The 23,053-nt window shown below is 42.4% G+C and overlaps 1 protein-coding gene across 3 annotated transcripts in view; it reads left to right on the forward strand.

Moving 5' to 3' along the window:
• Positions 1-11,061: 11,061 nt before the first annotated feature.
• The window catches only part of TENT4A (terminal nucleotidyltransferase 4A), a 59,264-nt gene continuing 47,272 nt past the window's right edge, over positions 11,062-23,053 (forward strand). For all 3 annotated transcript variants that reach the window (XM_080339078.1, XM_080339076.1, XM_080339077.1), the window contains exon 1: positions 11,062-12,020. In XM_080339078.1, the coding sequence (XP_080195204.1) occupies positions 11,203-12,020 (818 nt within the window). In that variant the 5' untranslated portion in view covers positions 11,062-11,202. The remainder of the gene's footprint in view (positions 12,021-23,053) is intronic.

A 23,053-nucleotide genomic window follows, 5' to 3' on the forward strand; every position in this document is an offset into this window, starting at 1 on the left:
AATGCTTTTCCAGAGATGATGTGTTACCAGTGTGCTACCAAGAGCCTTGCAGTGATGTTGTTCGTCCCTGCTCCCACATATTTGCAGGTTTGTTTCTTCTTGTTTGGTTTTGGTTTGTTTTTTTTAGGAAATGCCTATTTATGTGTTCAGTTTCTGAGAGAGCACAGGTGGCCGGGTCTGAAGAGGGAGCAATAGGGAAGCCATGTGTTCCAGCTGCTCTAGGAGGGCATGCTCCATTTCTCTTGAGCTATTGAAAGGTAAAAACAGTACAAACTTGGATATATGTGTCTACCGGAAAAGAAAGAGCTATGTGATCATATCCGTGAACCAGAATATGTTGAGTAGCGCTGTCAAGACTAAATGAAGGCTTATCTAACCTGAGCTAGCAGAAACTAGCCCAGGTACCCGCTATTATTGTGTTGGGATCCAACCTTTTAAATTGGTATTAGTGAACAGTTTGAGAGGCTTCTAGCTACACCCCCTGCCCCTGTGTTGTGTTTGCTGCAGGAGCCCAAGAAACAGGTGCTATGCATGGCCAGGATTTTGCTAATATGCAGGTGGCCCTGGGAGGAAGCCTGTGAGAAAGAGGTCAGTACACTAATGTAGACTTGCAGCATTTTAATATTTTGTGAGGGTAAATATGATTCCTCTTACATTCTCAGCCTGCCTCTTTGGAAAATGGTGACTGTATTGAAACAGGAGAAGTGACTTGAAAGTCCCCAGTAGTGTTTTAGAAGTGGTCAAGCATAAAAACAGTCATTAACATATACTAACATCAGTAATCAAACCCTAATAGATTAAACACAATATTTAGCATAAAAATACACTATGTGATCATTATTGATAGAATTAATACAAAGCAAAGCAAGACTCGCCAGCTGGAAAAAGCAAGCTTCTGTAAGTCACATGACTTTGTATTAGTGTGTCATTACTATTCTCATTAGTATGGCAGTATTAGTCCCTATCTGGAAAATAACTATGAGGAAAAGATTGCTTGCTGAAGCAAAATTTTACCTTTTTTAATAACGTTGTTGTTGTTTTGTTTGTTTTTAAATAACATCGAGATTCTTTAGCATAGAATCAATTGTGTTCGTGCTGGTGAATTTTAGGCAAAAGGAGTGCTGATAGAAAGCCTGGGGGAGAGGCATCTGAATGCTGTGCTGCTGGTCCCTGGGCCTGACTTTAGCTCCTTCACAGCCCAAATATGTGTGCTGACAGATGAGTCAGTGCTCTGCCAGTTTTCCTGCTCCCCTGGACAACACCAACATCTGTGCACTCTACCTCCTTTGTTCTCCTTATTCGCAGTCCAGGTCTTTCTCTATATCAGATTAAATGTTCAGTCATACCCTTACTGAATCACACTTTCCCCATCCTTGTTCTTATTCTCATTCTAAAGGACTTGCTACACCATATTATTCTTGCCTGTCAGTCACTATCTAATCTATCCTACAGCTGCTGCACATTAATGTTACCTAAAAACCCTGCCAAAATATCTTGCTCTCCTTTGATCTTCTGTATTCCTCTGCTCACTTATCTATGGGCCAATGTGAATATGGCTTGGGTCAGCACTTCTATACTGGCATCAAGCTGCTTCTCTTCTGGAAATCTCCTTCCTGAGATGTCCAAGTGATTTAGTTGTGGCTCAAGAACAGTTAAAAATAATAGCTTTGAAGGTGGGTTGCAGGACATGGACATACTTAAGGAGAGGGAGGTGCATTGCAACAGAGTGCAGTTTCTATTTAAAGAGTGAATGTGTATAGGTATGTGCATGTGCTGCCTATAGATTAGAGGCAGTGGGCAGAATGAACCAATGAAAGATACTTAGGCAGCTGACCATGCAAGAGAAATTAGGTTCTAGAAAATTGTACAAGAACAAATATGGCTTTGGTCTAGCTAGGAAGCTAATAAAACTGAGCTACATCTTTCACCGTGATAGTCTTTGCTCACACTTGATGTAACTTTTCTTTAATTCTATCCACAGTTGTTCTGCTATGCATAAATGATTCTCCCAGGTTTAGTATAGAAGCAGCTGGCACCCTATCTGGTGCCATGTTAACGTGGCAGATGAGGGCTCCAGGGCACATCCTCACTAGGCAAATTTTACATCAGCCCTCTTACAGCTTGTCCTGTATGTCTTAGCACTTTTTTATCCTGTTCTTTTTTGTTTGGTTGGTTGGTTGGTTTTTTTTTAACAGTATCTTGCTCTCCTCGGCAGAGAGCTTACATTCAACACATCTGAAGGAAAGCATTTTTATTGTAATATTGTTCCTAGGAGGAACAATTCATTATGTATAGATTCTTTTCCTTTAAGCAGAAAAGGTCTAGCCCAAAATACTTTTTCCTTCAATTTTAGAGCATGTTGCAACCACACTGTGAGCTGGGTTCCCTTCCCCTTGCCAGGATTCACACAGCAGGCTCTGTATGCCCTCAGCTGTCTTCTACACAATAGCCTGGAGAATGACAATGTAAAGATGATCCTGGGACCTCCTAGATTGCAAACATGAGCAAGGGAAGAATCCTGACTGGTTCATTCCCCAAAACTTTAATGACATTCTTTTTAATGTGTTCTCTCAACCTGTCATTCAAAAGCAAATGATCCTCCTTACAAAAGCGACTCTCTGCAGGGTTCTGCATTAACCAGGACAGGTAGAGAGACCCTCTGATTTCACACAACTCTTCAGATCCCACTTAGGAAAATACTTTCAAGAGCTTTATAGATATTTAACATAAACTTCACTTGTTTATGTTCTCTCTCACCTATTATTTTCTACACCTAAAATTATTCTTAAAACCCTCTCTGTGCTTGTTATCACAATTTAATTTCCATGTCTAAATAAGCCTTTGAAGAAAGAAAGTATGTAAGATTTAATTCTCTTCAATTAGGTGTTAGTGCTGGAAATATGTTATCTCTTAAGAAATATGAAAAGTCTTCAAGACAGAAATTTCTAACCTCTGAGTTAAAAAACAAAATTTCCAAAATCTATATCCTTCCAAATTTTGTCTAGATGAGGAAGGCAAACAAAATAGAACACAAGAACTATCTGAAAATTTGCATACACCATTCTTGAAATGGAACAATTAAATAATTATTTGTTTCATCACGGAAAACTGTAAATAATGCTATGTTAAGTATTTAATTGCTTTGTCATAGTCCAAGACAACTATTCATCATAAAGTAGCATTTTGAAAGTAACTCCTATCAGAGCCCTAAATATATCAATGGAAATAGAATGCAGGTGTATCAAGGTGACACATTTGTATTGCTCCTGTTGTGGTACTGCACATCTATACAACATACACAGTGAGGAAGGGTCTCCAAGACAGAGTTCCTCAAGAAGGGTTGACACACACCCAGTGTTGTGAGGCAAGAGTGAAGCCTGGCTCTCCATGCAACCTCTGCCCCACAAGCTGCCACCCTGACCACAAGTGCGACTGAATGGCTTGCAAACCACCTCCCATGCTTTCTCCATTTACCACCCGGCTGTTTTATGTAGGCAGCTAGAAAAGGATTTTTACATGTTTGAACATGCCCGGCTGGAAGCTGCAGCTGTTCAGCTCTTGATTTATGGTCTGTTCAGCTTCTCTGACGTGGGCCTGGCAACTCTCGTGAGAGTGGGGGAGGATGGAGTGGGAAGAGGAGGCAGCTGGTTGTTGACAGCTGTTCCAGCCTCTGCACTTTAATTGGCTCTGAATATGCCTCAACACCCTACATTTGGCTGACAATCAGTGCTTATCAGAAGAGGATGATGAGCCACGAAGGAGCCAAGCAGAAGATTTGAGGAGGAAAAGATGACATGATTTTAGCCTGTTCAGGGTTACTTGCGCCAGGCCTTCCTGGATGTGAGATAGAAGCCATTGCGGAGAACGGAAAAGCCAATGTTTCCAGAGGAGAGATTACTAGTATGCCCTAAATCATACCTTGTAAGAATCAGAAACTCCTGTTCTGCTTTTCCACTTGTCTCCCCATTGTGATCAGCTCCGTTTGTGAGAGGAAAACTCCACCTCTGCTGTTCTGTCCAGGAATGTATTTACTGGGGGGAAAAAAAAAAAAGTGATGAGAGTGCATCTAAGGAAATTTTCTCCCTTTTACCTCCTCCCCAACACTGTGTCCTGGTGACCAGCACACTCTGAAGGTCACTTGTTAGAGATGTATCTCCTTGGCTAGACAGCCTTTCTCTCATGACCCCACAGAATGACGGAATCACAGAATGTTAGAGATTGGAAGGGACCTCGAAAGATCATCTAGTCCAATCCTCCTGCCGGAGCAGGAACACCCAGATGAGGTTACACAGGAAGGCATCCAGGTGGTAAAGGTTGAGGGCTGCCATGTCTGCAGTGACCATGACAAGGTGGAGTTCAGGATCTCATGTGGCAGGAACAGAATACTGAGCAGAATTGCAACCCTGGACTTCAGTAGGGCCCACTTTGGCCTTTTCAAGCAATTGCTAGGGGAAATCCCATGGGTAAGGTTGCTTGAAGGTAAAGGGGCTCAAGATTGCTTAGCATTCAGGGACTGCTTCTTCCAAGCTCAAGATCAGAGCATCCAGACACGTAGGAAATCAAGAAAGGGAGCCAGAAACCTGCGTCGCTAAACAGGGAACTGCTGGGTAAGCTCAAGTGGAAGAGGAGAGTTTATAGATCATGGAAGGAGGGGCTGGCCACTTGGGAAGAATATAAGGCTGTTGTCAGAGGATGTAGGGAGGCAACTGGGAAAGCTAAGGCCTCCTTAGAATTAAACCTGGTGAGAGGGGTCAAGGACAACAGAAAGAGCTTCTTCAAATACATGGCAGATAAAACTAACACCAGAGGCAATGTAGGCCCACTGATGAACGAGGTGGGTGCCCTGGTGACAGAAGATACAGAGAAGGCAGAGTTACTGAATGCCTTCTTTGTCTCTGTCTACTCTGCCGGAAGCTGTCCTGGGGAGCCCTGTACCCCTGAGGCCCCATAGGAAGTCAGAACAATGGAGGAGTTTGCCTTAGTTGATCGGGACTGGGTTAGGGCGCAATTAGGCAATCTGGACATCCATAAATCCATGGGTCTGGATGGGATGCACCCGCAGGTGCTGAGGGAGCTGGCTGAGGTCATTGATAGATCACTCTCCATCATCTTTGCTAAGTTGTGGGAAATGGAAGAGGTGCTTGAGGACTGGAGGAAAGCAAATGTCACCCAAGTCTTCAAAAAGGGCAAGAAGGAGGACCCGGGTAGCTATAGACCGGTCAGCCTCACCTCTGTCCCTGGAAAGGTGATGGAACAACTTATCTTTGGCATCCTCTCACGGCATATCAAGGATAAGAGGGTCATTAGGGGCAATCAACATGGCTTCACCAAGGGAAAGTCATGCTTGACCAACTTCATAGCCTTTTATGAGGACATAACTAGGTGGATAGATGATGATAAAGCAGTGGATTTGGTCTATCTTGACTTCAGTAAAGCATTTGACACAGTCTTCCACAGCATCTTCACAGCTAAACTGAGGAAGTGTGGTTTGGATGATCGGGTAGTGAGGTGAACTGGGAACTGGCTGAAGGGAAGAAGCCAGAGAGTTGTGGTCAATGGGGCAGAGTCTAGCTGGAGACCTGTATCTAGTGGAGTCCCTCAAGGGTCAGTACTGGGACCAGTACTATTCAATATATTCATCTACGACTTGGATGAGGGAATAGGGTGCACTATCAGCAAGTTTGCTGATGACACTAAGCTGGGAGGAGTGGCTGACACGCCAGAAGGCTGTGCTGCCATCCAGAGAGACCTGGACAGGCTGGAGAGTTGGGCGGGGAAAAATTTAATGAAATATGACAAGGGCAAGTGTAGAGTCTTGCATCTGGGCAATAACAACCCCAGGTTCCAGTATAAGTTGGGGAATGACCTGTTAGAGAGCAGTGTAGGGGAAAGGGACCTGGGGATCCTGGTGGACAGCAGGATGACCATGAGCCAGCACTGTGCCCTTGTGGCCAGGAAGGCCAATGGCACTCAGCTCAAGGCCGGATTTTTCTTTTTTCAGTTCTTTCCTCTTCCTGCCTTCAGCAGAGACGTGACTGATCAAAAATACTACTGAACCCTGCTCTCTGTGTCTTCTCCATCCATCCATCCAGTAGGACACACAGGCTATGAAGGAGATCAGAGCTGGGGAGTGTGAGGGAGGTGATGTATCAGATACTTGCAGCGAGACTGTGGATGACCAGAATGAAGGTCATATGGGACAAAATCCTGGAGATGTCCTGGAGTGTGTGAACTGCTGGAGAACCTCTTGGTTGCCTCCCAGCCACAGCATTGACCTGGTGGAATAACACCCATGGCAACTCCCAGCTTCAGAGAGCAGAGCTGAGATTGCATCACATGGGTATGCTCTATTTGCATGTCATCATTTCCAGGGCTTTAAACTGAGCCATATTAAAGGCATGAGACACTATCTGCCTTTACCTGCATTAATGAGTTTAGAGGGTTCATTTAAAAAAAAAAAAAAAAAAAAAAGCAAACATTGGGCAACACTGCCCTGAGCACTTAGGTACTCAATTCAATTGCCATTATTTACCAAAACATATGAACTATTCACGGATTTGGAATTGCAGTCATCAGGACATCAAAGTCATCAACTACAAGGTTACCAAAGACTTAAGCACTGCCACTCTTGCAAAATGAAAAATGTATTTAGCTGAAGCTGAAATTGAAATATAATCTTAATCCAAGAGAGAGCTGCTGCTGTATTTTTCTATTGCATTAAGAAGATTAATTTGGCAGAAGTTAAGCCCCCTTGTGATCCAGCTAATCACTGGGGCAGCTTAGGTGCAGCTGGGCTGAACCCCTGAGTGGTGCCCAATTACACCAAATAACCTCAAGTCGGCACTATAAGTCTGATCGTGCTCAACAGCTGGTGTAACGTTCAATCCATACTAATTTATGGATTCACTGATAGTTCTGAGACAGTTGCGACCACTGAATTTATGTGCTTGCACAGATTCACAAATAGTATAACATATACTATAAGTCTGAGTGCATCCAATAAGAAAATCTCACAACTAGATCCACAAATAATGAGATTTATTAAAGCAACAGGTACAACTTCTTTTAGATGTTGTTGATAAATACAATGTCTGCAAAAAAACAGTTTAGTTGCAAAATACACTTTAGTTGAAAACAAATGTTAGTTTCAAGAAATAAGTATTGTTACCAAATATGTACAAATTCTAAGATGACTGTATAGCGCTGTTAATGTGATTACAAATGCAAGCTTGAAGTCTAAGTGTCCCAGGCAAAACCCGGCATAACTAAGTGCACAAATTTTACCCAAGAGTGTCCTCCTGAGGGCAGGGAAGATAAGACTCAGCCCATCAACTGGTCCCAGAACTCTTATTATGCTGCTCCCTTGACTCCTCAGTGATGGGGTCTTTCCCCCACCCTTCCTCTATTATTTTTTACTACTTCCTACATTCAGGTGGAGCTTGAGTGACTCTTGTCATACTTACCTTTGTTGCTGTTTGGTTTAAAACTCTCACTTTGATTTTTAAGGTAAAAACTCAACTGAGCTTGCTCAGAGGGGCTTTGTGGGTGTGATGGGGGTGGGTATCCTTTGAGACAGAGGTGTGTTTTGTTATTGTAATGAGATTATAATGAGCAAAGTTCATCCATCAAACAAATTTCTGTCTCAGTAACTAGCACTTTGGACAGAAATGAACACTCATCCTTTTTAATTGACAACAGCTACACCTTACCTTTAAAATTGGCAGCGGTTATACCATCTGGTTCCTGTACTTGCCTTGTTATACAGGGCCTGGCCATGCTATCTTCATACCACTCCACTTCCCCATTCATCTTAATTGCCAGTACACTGAGCTCCCCCATGCACAACCATCCAAGAGTACAGGCCAGGTAGGGGTGGGGGTGAAACCATATAGAGCAGATTTCTTCCCCACCACACTGCCTTATATGCTAAGGATATGGATATAGCTTTATGCTGAGCAAGTGTATCCTTGATAATTAGTTTCAGTGATTTGCCCCCTCGCTAATTATTCCACAGTTTTCTGTGACAAGCAGCTAGATTAAAACACTTTATAAAAGATTAATTAAATGACCTCAGAAGTAATGAGGGTACATTTTTAGTCATTAGTTCTATAACTTCAAAGTTAAATACTATCTTAAAGAAACTGAAGTCACAAAAAAGAGCAGATATAAGGACATCATGTTACTGGCATAAGACTATGCTAGCATGAGGCATTTTAATATTACATTAATTATCTGAATCAAGCATTTGAACTTCGCCACTGCAAACAAGGCATTGTGTCTCCTGAGGTTATGATCTTCTCAGTGTTTGAGTTCTCACAAGTTCACCAGTGTGAAAGAAGCTCTTCTGAAAATAATAAAAAAAAAAATTCTGATAATCAAAACTGCATTTGACCTTCAAACCTTCTGAATCTTGCCTTCATTGAATAGTTTCATTCAGTAAAAGACAAAAGAATTTAAATCAACCAGTCTTTTAAAAGTTAATCCTTGCAAAGGAAATTCTTGCTTTAAGAAGACAAGATTAGAAACATGTTTTATTTAGCTTTCTCAGTGGAGATACTAGAAACAGAGAGTAAGAGCTGATGTTAAAGATGACAATCTTTCTTGTCCTTGTGCCACGTCAGGCCACTGGGTGTTATTATTCTGTCTACAGGAACAGTTTAAGTCAGTGAGAGGCAACCCCTTCGGAGAAGATTGTAGCTGCTTCAGGAGACAGCCTGGCCCCTTCCAAGACAGTATTGGGATTGACAAGAGCCTCAAAAACACTGTGTCTCTCCTCAATCAAAAGCTGCTTTTGAGTTATTGCTTCTTATAGAGCAGTGGTCTCTACCAGCTAGACCTCAAAATGAAGTTGGAGATAATTTTAGCAAAGTGGAAAATCAGGCCCTCTCAAAAGAACTGACCTTAAAAGACGGAAGCAGGACAGAGTGGGAAATAATGAAAACAACTAATGAAACTGCAGAGCTTGAAATTGCCTCTGTGAGAGTGGTCCTTGTGTCTTTTTTTCTTTATTTTTTTTTTAAATTTTTTGTGCTTTTTTTTTTTTCCTTCTCAAAACACTGATGTGTACTTATGTATTAAAATTGTTAAGTCAGTGGCTTGAATATGTGAACCTCACCCGTTGTGCACAAAGTCAGAACACAGAACTAAAAAAGATTGAAATCTGGGCTCTATGGCTTCCTCAGCATTCTCAGTACTTCAAACTGAATCTACAAAGTAACCACTCTAACCACAAGCATACGGCGCTGGCTAGGCTTGCGGAAATACTCTGTTTGCTGAACCTGAGCCATTGCAGAGACAAGAATGTGAAGTATTCAGGGCTAGAAGAAGAAAGAGACAGTATAATTCTGTGGTTTACTTCTTGTAGCATTTATATAAGAAGAACAGAGTTGAGGGACCCGTTTATTTGTCTCCATTCAAATTCAATTAAAACCAAACCAAGCCAAAAATATCCAAAATCCTTCGGGAAGATGAACTATAAAACCAAGGACTGCTATCTGTAACTCAAGTGGCTGAAATCTGTGCTGGAGAGGCATATATCTGGTTGACCACACCAGTTAGAAGGGCATTTTGTTTTCATCAGATGGAAATTCTGGTGAATATGGTTTTATATGAGACAAGCTTAACAGCTCTTTCATGTGGTCTGGTTTTAGTTTATTGTGTACTTTTATGTGTAGTTTGGCTGTTATTCCTGGAAACAGATCTGTTTCTTAACAAAAGCAAATGGATTACTTGCTCTTTTTAAATCACTTCCAACAATAAACATTAGGCTGTCACCCTCAAATCAGTTTATCTTGTTCTAAAGTCTAAAAGTATAGTAAGAAAATACAGCTGTATCAAATACAACTGTCCTCTGCTAACAAATGAGTACTGTTCTCTCATCCTCTCTTCACCCCCTTCTTAGTACCAGTTCTGATGATAAAGCTTCTTCAAAATGAACTGCTGAAAACTATCATTTTTCTTCCTAGTGCAGTTTTCTGATGAATTAATAAAGTAAATTGGCTCACTGATCCATATCAGGTCTGGTGCAAAGGAGCAGAGAGAAAGGGAGCAACAGGATTACAGAGAGCAGGACCTCTCCTTTCCTCCTCACCTGTGGCAGTAAATTGTTAGATCACCCAGGGCATACCAGACAACTGCACTGAAGGGCTGTCGTAACTGGGATTCCCATCGTGCATCTACACCGTTCTCCTTGCTGTGCTGCAGCCAGGTAAGGGCTGTGTCCGACTCACTGGGGATTCGAGGACCACTGGGAGTACCCGAGGGAGAGAACACTTGATCCCTATGCATGCTGAAGCTGCTCAAGGAGAAGGCCAAATCACGGGATTAGGAAGAGAACAGCTATGAGCATCACTCTGGAAGGCTGGCTGTTAAAGCAGATCTTTACATGACGGCAGAAACATAGCTTATCTGCATTCGATCCCAGCCCCCCGTGATGACGGCACATGAAACCCAGCCTTTCAAACCCAGCAGAGGCAAACTCAGTAAAAACCTGAGTACCCAGCAAAAACACAGTACTTCACGGTACTTTCTTGGCGCCAGAGACAGAGGTAGCAGAGCCTCCCCTTGCTCATCAGCCGCATCCTTCTGCCTGTGCGCCCCGGGCCCCTCCTTCCTGCGGGGGGCCAGCACAGCCCTGCTCAACCCCCGCACGAGTTCCAGGGCTTCCGAACCTTTCCGAGGGTTTCCGAACGCTTCCGAACCCTTCCGACGCCCGCCAGGCGCGCATGCGCCGTAGCGAGAGAAAGCCTTTCCGACGTCCTCCTCCCTCCCGCTTCCCACCGGCCTCGGCGGGCCCGGCCCCGCCCCCCGGGGCGGCTAGCGCGCATGTGCGGTTGCCAGGGCGGCCGTCTCCAGTGGAGGTTTAAAATCTGCGGGGCATGCGCAGTCCCGGTTCTGGCCCTGGCGAGGGGGACGCCACATTGGAACGGCGAGGGGAGCTCTTCGGGCAGCGCCGGGCCGGGTACAGTTTGCGCCGCCTCCGCTCCTCTCGAGCCGCGCTCGCCTGGCCTCGCCCGGCTCTGCCCCCCGCCTGCGGCCGCCCTCCCTCCCTCCTTCCCGCGACACATGCTGCTGCTCCCGGCCCGCGTCTAGCGCCGCTGCCGGGCCCGGCGCGCTGAGGCGAGGGAGTGCGCGGCTGGCGGTGAGCGGGCGGCGGCGCGGCGCTCTGGCCGGGCCGTGAGGGTTGGAGGCGGGCGGGCGTGGATGGATCCCCGCGTGGCCTGGATCCAGCCCGAGCAGAAAGGCCCCGCGAATGCGCTGTGGATGCAGATCTGGGAGACCTCGCAGGGTGTGGGGGGCCGGGGCGGCGCCAGCTTCCCGCACTACCTCTGCCTTAACTCCCCGGCGCTGGACTCCGCCGCCTCCCCGCCCCGCGGCCACAGCTGCGTGCGGCTCGGGGCGCCCGGCGGCAGCGCCTGCTGCTCCTCTTCCTCGCCGCCCTCGCCTTCGCCGTCCCCTCCGGCCCTGCTGACCGGACTGGTTCCCGCTGCCAACGCCGGCCCCGCGGCGCTGAACGGCGGCGAGGGAGGGCGGCGGCTGCAGAAGTCGCCTTCCGTGTCGTCCTCGTCCTCCTGCTCGTCGGTGGAGTCCGGCACCGAGAGCCCCGGCTTCTCCTCCTCGGGATCGTGCGGAGGCGGCGGCTCCTCCTCTTCCTCCTGCGGCCCCCGGGCGGCGGCGGTGGCTCCTCCCGGGCTGCTGGGCAGCGGGGCCGGACCCGGGGAGTTTTTTAACTTCCACGAGAACAAAGTGAACAGCGGTGTGAACGGGCACCACCAGCCCGCGCACCTGGCGCGCAGCCCCCACCCGCCGCCGCCGGCGTCTCCCCAGCAGCACCAGTACCACCCGGGCCGGAGGAAACGAGAGAATAAAGCCAGCACCTATGGGATGAATTACCTGCTCTCCGGCAGCCGGGGCGTCGCCGTCAACAACTCCCCCCACCAGCAGCGGCAGCAGCCTCAGCCAGCACTGCAGAGCCCCGGCACACCCTGGAAGACCAGGAAATACAGCCCGGGCGTGCAGGGGTGAGCAGCCGGGGCCTCTGGGGCTGCTGCAGCCCGAGAGGAAAGGGGGACCTCGGCAGCCTCTCCTGTGGCCACCCTCCAGGCATGGAGGCGGGTGGGTTGGGGTCACACTGACTCCTTTGGAGCCCGCTGTGGCAGCAAGGTTGATGATACGGGATGGTGGAGCACAAAACGGTGTTCTTTTGTAAATCACCTTGGTCTGTTCCAGCTGGGTGGCTCCTGGCCAAAGCAGTGATGCAGGCTGGGCTTGGGAACCCATAGATACTGGGAGATAGGCATTGCTTTCTGGTAGGTTGAGACTCAAAGATGTCAGACCACCTACAGTAGTTAAAGCAGAGATGGATGGGGGCTGCCTCTCAGCTTTCTAGGGGTCAATTCAAATTGTAAGGGGAAAGTGGAAGGCTTCATTTCAGAGTAGCTCAAAGAAGACTTTTGCACTGATTTTTAAATGCCTCTGTTTAGGCTGTAGCAGACTGTTTACTTTGAGTGTAAACGTTACATTGAGTGTTAAGAACATCAGTTGAAAGGGAAGTGCCCAGTTCTCGCTGAAATAAGCATGAAAGTCAATGTGGTCTCAGAACATTTTTGAGGGAAATGTTCTATCACTAGAGTAGAGAGAGCCAGCCAATATCTTAACTGAAATCTTGGCTTTCTAAAGAGAACGCTTATATGAAGCTTATTGTATTCTGTGCCCATAACCTTCTCATATAAATGTGTAGTTAGTAATGCTGAGTATTCAGTTTAGTCTGACAAGCATGTAGAAGGGACCAAACTTGAACAAAGCACCTCTGGAGTGCTCCATGAGGTTTCTATATTTCAGCTGTTATATTATACTTGATCAAGGGGAAACATTGCTTTATAATGGTAAAGTTACTTTATTAATGGAAAAAGTGCTAGCTGCATTGACTGATCATAGCAGATTTCTGATGTCATTTCAAAAATAGTTTCTTGGAACTCCTAAAATCCAAGACCTTTGGATGCCCATGGAGTAAAGGCACTGCATATTTATAGAAGGAAATAGATAAAGATAACAGGGTATGCTTTCACAGCTGGAGAAATTTGAGAGATTTAACTTAAGGACTTTGTCTTTTGTTTCTGTTTTGGGTGGTACTGTCAGGCACTGAGTGCGTTAAAGTTATTTAGAAGTATTAAAATATGTTTTTAAAGTTCTGTTTTTGCAAACTGTAGCCTCTCCTGGGGAAGACAAGACTTGTGACTACTGCTTTTTAATTCCAAACTGACACTGAAAATGAAAATTGCTTACAGGAAGCTAAGATTTGAATGTTTAAGAGGTGTCATAAGCTTTCAGTCCTGTATTAATAAGATGTATGTCTCAAATTCCAATGTTACTTTAAAAATAGCCTGAATTTGGTTTATTTCTATAGAGAAGCAGTAGAACACTGAATTAATATTTTAATTTATGTATATAAGACAAGTCAGTGTCACTGAGGTAGGTCTCCAGGCAGGTGGGTGAGGGAGTTGCCTGAGGTCACCCAGCAGGTCTTTGGCAAACCTAGAATCCAATCCAGGCAATGCAGCTTCTGTCCTCTGGTTGTTAGGTAGCACCACCTATACCAGTCACATATCCTTATCTTGCATCTTCTGCCCATTTGTTTTCTGTTTAGCCAAGCTTCAGTTGCGCTATTCAGTTCCATAGTACAAGTTATTTTGCTGATGAGTTAATGACAAGTGATTTGAATGTGGAAACTGTGTTTCCTGATCTTCTGTCAAGAATTTGTATAGTAATACAGTGAGACTTGATGCTAGGGGTGAGACACCGGTAACTACAGCATGTGTGATTCCATAATTCCAGACTGTCTTATGATTAATTTATCATATCATTGTGTCACATAATTGTAGAAATGTCATAGCTTTCCTTAGAGTAGCAGGGAGCTAGTGCTGAAAGAAAGCATGGAAGTTGAGACCATAGACGTAAATATGAGAAGCAGTTCCTGCCTTAAACTTTGAGTTCTGTTACGCAAGGTGAATATTGGATGAGCGTGTATTCTAAAACGATTTTCTTTTTGGTGTTAGAATCTTTTATTAAGTGCTTACATGATTGGAATAACAAAAATATTGTAATTAGTGGAGCCACTTTAGGTCTCTACTGCAGTAATTTCTGACTACTGGTGAGATTCACTTCATTTTCCTGAAGCCAGGCTGGTGTGTTATTTGCCTTCTCAAATAAAAATACACTGAAAAGACTTGGGTGGGAACAGATCCCTACAGAAGTTTCTTCTGGATCCTTTGCATTCCTGATTTGTTGCCTGGTATTACTTGGCACTGTCAGCCCAGTCCTGAAGCATCACTTCCATAACTGTGATGTTTGAGTGGCAGAGCGTCCTCAGTGGTGTCAAACTGGTGTGCGCAACTGTCAAAGAATGTGAGCTTTACAATTGTCAGTTGCAGTCTGCTTTGGACATAGATTATGGGAAGAAGGATTCGATCATTGATACTTTTGTGCTCATTTTATGCATGAATGTTAGAGCTTACTCTGTTATGAAAATTGTTCTCTGCAGAATGTTTTTCTATAACGCACTGAAATTTCTAAGTGATATGCAGTAGCTCACAGTGTTACTGTAGTGTCTTTCGGTAGCTGACTAAAGGGTAACCTCTTTGACTTTTCCCAGGCTGCAGTAGTACTTCTGATGAAGTGCCTGCATGCTTTGAAATAGTACTGTGCTGTCCTCGCTTTCTTGTTCAGAGCTGGAGATGGTCTGTAGCAGTGCAAGTTGTCACCATTTTTTGAAATGGATCATAGTCAGTGGCTTTGTGATGTGGTGACATTTAGAGTACTTTATGTTGTAAAGACTGTGATTTGCTCTGTTTTATGTACAGTGTTCCTTTGTTTCCAGTGGACTCACACCTATTGCTTTTACCACCTTCTGACAGTAGCATGCCCATCTTTGTGTTGTAAAGGAAATTCTCCCTCTCATAAAATGCAAGCGTGAATAGCCATGCTTGATTAGATTTCATCCTAAATTTATGCTTTTGGATGCTCTAGATTGACCTGTGTTATCTTTTCCCAGATTTTTGGAAAGTAAGGAGTGAGGAGAACGAAGCCATATTTATTCTAGTGCCTCAACAAAGAAATTAATATAGCAGCAGTGTAAATTCTTAAATGTTTTAGGTTTAGGTTAGGAGTATAGCACAGTGGAGATGACAGAATGATTGATTACAGATATGATGCAGGTAAGTGTCCTTTAATGTCATAAGGTTAGATCAAACTGTTGTGACTTTGCAGAACTACATGTAGTTTCTTGCTACTGTAAAGGATTCTCTTAAATGATTTTAAACGATACCTAGCACCTTAGGATCTGTCTTATTTGTACATCAAAGTAGTAACTTCTGTTTCTGTAAAGGCATTATTTTAAATATGTCTGACTAATTTAAGCATCCAGAGAGTTTAAAAGTGCTGGAGTTTTATTTCAAAATATGGCATCCAGTTATTCTAAATTTTTTACTAAAACCTCTACTCCTAGGGTTGCATTGTCTGAGTGTGTAGCTAACAGGGCGCTTTCTCTTAAGACGTAGTGAATAGCTTATGAGGAGTAAGCATCTCTTGATAATTACACGAAACTTCTGTTGTAGAGCAGAAGAGTGCAAACACCTCCACATGTGATTAGGCTGAGGGAGGATTCAGGCCAGCATTGTTTGGTGACCATAGCAGATTCATCTGGGGAGAGTTCACATAAGCAAGATAAGCTCATGATGATGCTTCCCCAGAAGACTTACCTCAGTGTTTGCCAGTTTGCAGCTGAAGGGTACTGTGTACCAAAAGTGACATCTAGAGATTCATTTCTGTAGCTACTCAAATGTGGTGGTGTTACTGTATATGAAGTCTATATTAGGTTTTGTTTGTTTCTTCAGCTGTATATGGAAGTGCTTCTAATTCCAGTGTTATTGTAATTTTTTTTTTTTTTTTTGCATTTGTGCTATATTGCTGAACTTAGACCAAGATAAATTCCATTATTAAGTTTTATGCAATGCACAATTAAAAGTGCCTTGCATTCAAGAACTTCCATAGCACTAGTTCCATGTTTGTCAACTCTTGCTGCTTCTTATGCTGCTGTCAGAGCTGGACAATGCAAATCACTGTGAAGGGATGCCGCAGTCAGCCCCTTTTGCAAATTTGATTTTCTTGTACTTTGACTGAGTTGAAAAAACGCAGACTTTGGGAACTGTGTGAAACCTTTACTGTCTGCACTGAGGTGTCCTATACTTGCAAAGGCTTTAAGGGATTCCCAAGGGTGGTATTCTAACTCCTTCCTGTACTTAATGATGCTGTCTCACTCTAATACCTTGTGATAAAGAATAAACACATTGGGCTATCCTTCATCTGTTAGACCATTACTGTCTGTTACTTGCAATGTTATGTGGATACTGGTAGTGAAGTTCTTAATGTCAGAGGCAGACAATGCTGGCAATGTACACTCCATTCTTGTTTCATCTGGCTTTAGAATCAGGGCAGAATGAGGCAGTTATATACTGTAGTACACAAGGAAGAGGGCAGGAGTAGTTGCCTATTAGTCATAGTAAATATCCAGAGAGAGACTTGAGAGAGCATCAGGATGTGGTTGAACAGTTTGTTTTCATGCCTAAAGGTTGGTACGCAGCAGAGTTCAAAGGAAGCTGCTGGAGGGATTATCAAAAGAACAGAGCATCTCTTTTTTGTGGTTGACTAAGTTGACTAAAGTAGGTAAAGCTCAAAAGCTCTTTGTGAAGTGGATGTCTAGCATGGATTTAGAGACTGATGCTTTCACTAATGGAATGAAAGAAATATTTTGGCAGCAGTAGACCTGGGAGAGAGCATAGTACTAGAGGTCAGAAAGGCTGAGCTACAGTAGTAAAACATGAGAAAGCTTTGCATGACAGCTGCTCACATCTGTGTGTGAAGGAGAATGGGACATGTTTGGAGCAGTTTAATCTTGGCATCAGCTTCATGATGCTTTTCACACTTGTTAGGCTTTGGCAGTAGAAATAATTAGCACTAAGAACATCAACAGCTGTACTGGATGAGACTATTAGAGGTCAATCCCAAATGCTGGGAGAAGAATATATCAACATGAGTCTGTGGTGATATTTCCTGCAGTAATCTTTCAGATTTCAATGATTGATGGTTCTTGGACTGCCCGGGGCTACAGGCAGTGTATTGCTAAGCTTATTGTGGACTTGATATATGAATTTGTCTCATCTTGAGCTGGTATGAACTTCTGGGATCAGCACTGTCCTATGGCAAGGCGTTCCTCAGTTAAGCTGTGCATTATGTAAAGATCCTTTTTTTTCCCTGTCCTGAGGCTGTCACTAAGGTTGTAGTTACTGCCAGCCACAGGTCAATGCATTAATGAGGAAGTCCGTGTGTGCTCTCTGCAGCTGACCTGAAAGAGGGATGAGTTGAATCAGCTGTCAGTTGTCTGTTTTCTAGTCTATTTAATCATTCCTTTCATTGAAGCCGTTTCCTGCCTCTAGATCTTTATCACCTCTGTATACTTTAACGTTCTGTTGTATCTTCAGGACTCAGATAAACCAGACCCGTGTGTCATAGTGTCACAGTATTCCTACATTTTGGGCTGTCTTGTTCTATCTTGTACTTTCTTTCCTGATTACTAGTAGGGGACAGACCTTTTAGCAGAATTCTTATAGCACCTCCTTGAATCTTTGTAAAGATAAAATCTTCTTGTGTGCCTCTTGTGCTTACATTTATCTTATTTCAAATTCTGCCTGCTACTCCATTGTGCAGTCTGTATTTTAATGTCCATCTGCAGTTCTTTGAGCTGGCTTATACTGGATAGCCTCACAGTCTCAGACTTTTCTGCTTTATTATTTGTCACCTTGCCATATCACTTACAAGGATGCTGACTAGCATAGGGCACTTTGGGGCTTCAGTGGTGACTTCCCTTTAATGTGGAATCTAAGAGTTCCAGCTGCTTGTTTTCTGTTGAAAACCTCTTTATCTAAATGAAGGTCTTTTTTTCTTATCCCATGTCAGCTTAGTTTCTTTTTAAGTCTTCATAAGGACATGTGGGACCATTATCAAATGTTGTTTGGAAATCCAAGTAGATAACAGGATTTCCTTTGTGGTTCACTGATTCTTGCAAATAATTCCTAATAGTTTTCTTTAAGACATTACTTCTGTTTATGAAAGCTATGTTGACATCTTGATATAGTGATAACTGTTCATGTGTTGCATTGATTCTACTTTTGACTAGTTTGACTATTATGAATGTCAAAACTAATGCTTTTAGATTAAACGAAGAGATTGCTGCTTAATGTTCTTCTGATACAAATGCAGTATCAAGTGAGTGCTGCTTTTGGCAGATACCAAATTACCAGGAATAGATTTTGCTGTGAAGTATTTTCTACTAAAAAGCTGGTGTGGGACAAGTTCTCCCTGCAGGGATCAGGGCAACCTCTGGGGTTGGGAACCCAAAAAAGCCCCACACAAAAACCCCACAAAAAAACCAACAAACCCCAACACTAACTTCTGTACTTGTCATGCATTGTAATCACTTAACTTCCTCTGTTCTGATCACTTAATTCGCTTAACAGAAGCAGGTTTTGGGGCTCCTGAGCTAGTTTATCCGTTCTCAGGCATAGGTTTGCATCTCGTTAAGTTGTTCCTCATAATCCTTTTTGATATGCTTAATCTTCCAATCCTCTTTTCCTGCTTTGTATGTGACTTCAGGGTTTCTGAAGATGACATCTGATGGAATCCTGTGACAAAGTAGTAGCAGCTCTTTTTTCCCTAATATCTGGTTAGATGCAATACTTAAATCCAGAAAAGGCTTTTTTACCTTTTGTTGCCTTGCAGAGATATCGACTTTGAATGGGCAGGGTTTGCTGCTAGTAGTACTTTGATGGATGCATTTTGAATTAGACTCTGCTGCTTGAGATTATGTCAGGAGTTGTTTCTCTTAAATGTTTCAGTGGCTAACCTGGTGTAATGCATACCTCATCTACATGGGCATAATTAGTCTCTCATCACTAATGTGTTTCTGCTGTTGCAACCTTTCTGACTTGTCTGAGATGTTAATCGCTTGCTATCTTTGGGCATTTGGAGAAGAATAGTATTAAGACAGGAATTTCAGTGTTTAGCGGTTCTATTTGTTGTCATAGCGAGCTTGCTGATTCAGTTCCAAGGTTTAACATATGGCATGCTCCTTCACTGATGCAACAAAATAGTTGTGTGATGTTTTCTTGATGTTGCGGTGAAGTCCAGCAGCGTAAGTCGGGAGTAATGTACAGCTGTTCAGAAGCTTATGTAGTGGATCTATTTTGCCTTCTATTAACTTGGAGATATAGATCAATTTATTTTCTAGATTTTTATAATGCAGCTTTTTCAAAGAACATCCAGCCATTAAGAAAGGAATTGTTTGAGTTTTATTGGATTGACAGACTTTGCAGAAATGGATTGATTTTGGCTTCTTTTTCTCTTCCGAAGTGCAACAGATTCTGTTAGTTAAACCTGGAAATTTGTAGTGTAAATTAATCCAATTAGTTTCTCAAGTGTGTGAACCATCAACTGCTCCTAAGAGATACAGAATTTAATCTAGAAGAAACTAAATCTAAAATTAGGACTGACTCTGACTTGCAAGAGTGTGGGACAAAGAGAAGGCTTAGAGAGGAAATATGAACAATACAATCTCTTTTGGAAAAGGTACAATATATTTTATTAACTACTCTCTTTGTTCCGTGAATGAGAAAAAATAGTACTTTTTTTTCCTTCATTTTCTGCTTAGTAGTTAACTTGCAAAGTCATTTTGATTCCTATATGAGTTTAGTATTTAGTATTCCTATATGAGTACCTACCTGTTAAACATTTCACAGCTCTGATTCATAAGTTCTATATAGTTGAGATATTTTTTTTTAATACTGCCAGTCTTTGAATTTGCTGCCTTCCGTACAGTTACAGTGACAAAGATACTTGTCTGAATTATGTAGTAATATGGGACTGATTTGCTGCGGCAGTACAGTCTGTGAATGTAGCGCTATGTTTTGTAGTTTCTCTCATCTCTAAGCCTAGAACATTGTATTGGGGCATGGAGCACTCTTAGCGGGAGTGAGAAGGGTTGGCGTACAAAAGCGAAGGCATCTGACGGATGTTGTGGCTGAGGTGGAAAGAAAAGAATTCTAAGTTAATCTGCTCTTCTTGGTCATATTAATAGTTCTATTTTTGCTACTTTTGCAGATGTCTTAATCTTAGATCATATTGGAAAAAGTCTATCTCAGAATATACTATTACTTTCAATCATATATATATATGTTCCGCTTTCCTTTATTTCACTAAACGGTGTTGCTGAGTTTTAAACTGTTACACTGGTTTCAGCTGCTGAATGTGTGTGTTTGTTGTCGTGTGAAATTTCACCTGCATTTCCCTGGTAATGCAGTTGTGCTTTGCAGTGGCTGGAGGTGAAGTTCAACAGATCTCAGAAATATGCACAGTGGCTCCTGAGCCTTTCACCATTTAACCTTGAGACCGCGAAGTCCTCAGGCATGTTTCAGACTTCGCATTTCATTGAAATACCGTATGCTATTATTTGTAACCTTTATTTCAACAAAGCATCTGTTGAAATGCAGCGTATGCCTTCCCAATCCTTTAGCTCCTTTTCTTACTTGCCATTAGTGTTACACCCACATGCTTTAACTGGGGCATCTATTATTTCCTTTTATAAACATTCTTGGCTGATGTGTTAGACTTTTCAGTTAGAAAAATCTTCTTTACTTACTAGAACGAGTATGTTTTAAAAAAGAATCAGTTGTTTTGCATAAATCATGCCATCATGTTTCTATCTGTTCCTTTAGAATAAATGAATGTGTTTAGCAGTGTAGACATGACGTTGAAAAGAAACAGGATGTTTACTTGAAGGAACAAAGTCTCTGTGGCTTTTCATTCACTTTCTAGTTTGTTGATGCTGTTTGAGAGTTTAATTTCACTGCATTGGAGTTAGCCCTTGAGGCAACAAGTCAATGTTATATATAATGATAGTTGTAGATACAGTAAATGATGAGTAAAGTAAATGTTCTCTTTTCTTAGAAACCTGCCTTTAAGGAAAAATATTAAAAAAGTCTGAGGATGTCTCCTGAATATTATATTAACCTGAAGACTAGAAGTGTGTCTGCCTTTCCTAAAACAGCAAAAGGGATAAATTTTGGTAAACAAAAGGTGTCAGTTCTGTTGCATAGTTCAGCCTGTAAGCAGCAGATGTTTACTCTGCATAGCGGTAATAGCATTAGTGAATGCTAGGTTCGTCCAGGCTGTGAAAATTAGCAAGCTCAATAGTGTAGCAAGTACAAGTAGCCTCTCTTTTGCATCCTTGTGTTCTAATCTTTTCCACCTTGTGTTAAGAGTACAGTGATCTGAATCTCACCAACAAGTTTTGTTCTCAGTGTTTCTGTAAATGTAGTGAAACTGCCTTGTGAAAAAAGTCAATTAAAATGTTTATCTTTGATAGGAAGGTAGTACAATAGGCACCTTAAAATATGATAGAACATCTATGCTAGGTGCATAGATGCTGCTCGAGGCCAAATTCTTCAAGAAGCCAGAAGGAGATGGAGAAAATTGACTCATGCTGTATGTTGAAGGAAATTACATTAAAAAAAAAAAAAAGTTAAGATGTTACTTATATGTGCATGTACATTGTGCTGCAAATTGAAATTCTGTTCCTAATGACTGGGATACTGTCACAGTCCTGACTCAAGAGGTAACAAGTGCTTACGAAGATCATAGAGTTGGTGGATAGAGACAAGTGGATATGAATTGAGAACCTGTGAAGTATTATGTTTGGAGATGAACTGCCAGTAATAATTCTGCCCCCCCCCCCCCCCCCCCGCAAGAAAATATCAGATGAAATCATTAACAGGCAGCACTTTAAGGCACTTGTTTATTCTGATGTGTACTTAAGTTCTCATAGAATGCTGTGAATGACAAAAGCATAAATGGACTAAAAAGACCTGGAAAAATGAGTGGAAGAAAAGTCCTTTGAGTTAATACACATTATGGTTGGAATCTGCCTATTGCTAGTTTTTATAAACATGACAATGGGAAGTCTTCAGTGTGGCCCCACTGCTGTTATGTATATTCAAATATTTTCTTCATTAGTCGTGTCATCTTTGAGAAGGAAAAAAAAAGCATTCTTTGTAGAAACAAAATAAAGTAGCAGCATGCTAGTTTGTACCTTCTTTCTTGCTCTGAAGTTTTGAAATCAAGTAGATTCATCGACAAATTGAAAAGTTTGGTGATAAGCATACTGCATAGTTAAACGTTCAGTTGTGGATCCAGGCCCACTTTAAGATAAGAAAAAGGGCAAACAGTAATTGTAAATACGTATGCTTTTTGGAAGTATCTTAGTACTTTTCTGATAAAATTTCTTTGTGAATAGAAAGGAATCCTGACACTTTAAAACTGGGCATATGGTCTGTTGGAAGCTATCTGTTAGAGTGGGAATTCTCTAACGTCTCAGAGAAGAGGTAAGAGTTTTACTAGAGATGTATAAAATTTTCCTTTTGGAAGGCTAAGTATGTTAACAAAGGATTGAACCCTTTTTATTTATTTTTTTTTTTCAGATTTCACTACACTGCTGAGTTGATGTGTTTCTTGAAGTAGAGAGAAATCTTAGAAATGTGTCAACATCAAAAAAAAGTTTTTGTAAAACATCACAGCAGTAGTTGTTATTGTCCTGTTTAAGGAATTGAGTGTTTTTGTTTGGCATGGCTTGATGCTTTTCCATTGAAAGCAAACACAACATGAACTTGAAAACTCCAATTTGGATCATTGTGTAGTTTTTAAGACTATGCTTTGTTTTTTAAAGAAAGTAATCTTTAGGAATCAGGAATTGAATTTGACCTTCATTATTGAGCCAGTAAGAAGGTTAGTAAATGTCTACTAGTGTTTGCATCCTGTGTCTCTTGACACCTTGGCATTTAGGTAATGTGTTGAGGGCTGATGTGTAGGTGTTGTTGAGATTACTGTGAGGTGCTGCCATGAAAGTCAAGGATGAATATATATGCCCTGAACACCAGATCCCAAACCCTCC

This window comes from Nesoenas mayeri (assembly GCF_963082525.1).
Source record: "Nesoenas mayeri genome assembly, chromosome: 2".
NCBI classification, from domain to species: domain Eukaryota; kingdom Metazoa; phylum Chordata; class Aves; order Columbiformes; family Columbidae; genus Nesoenas; species Nesoenas mayeri.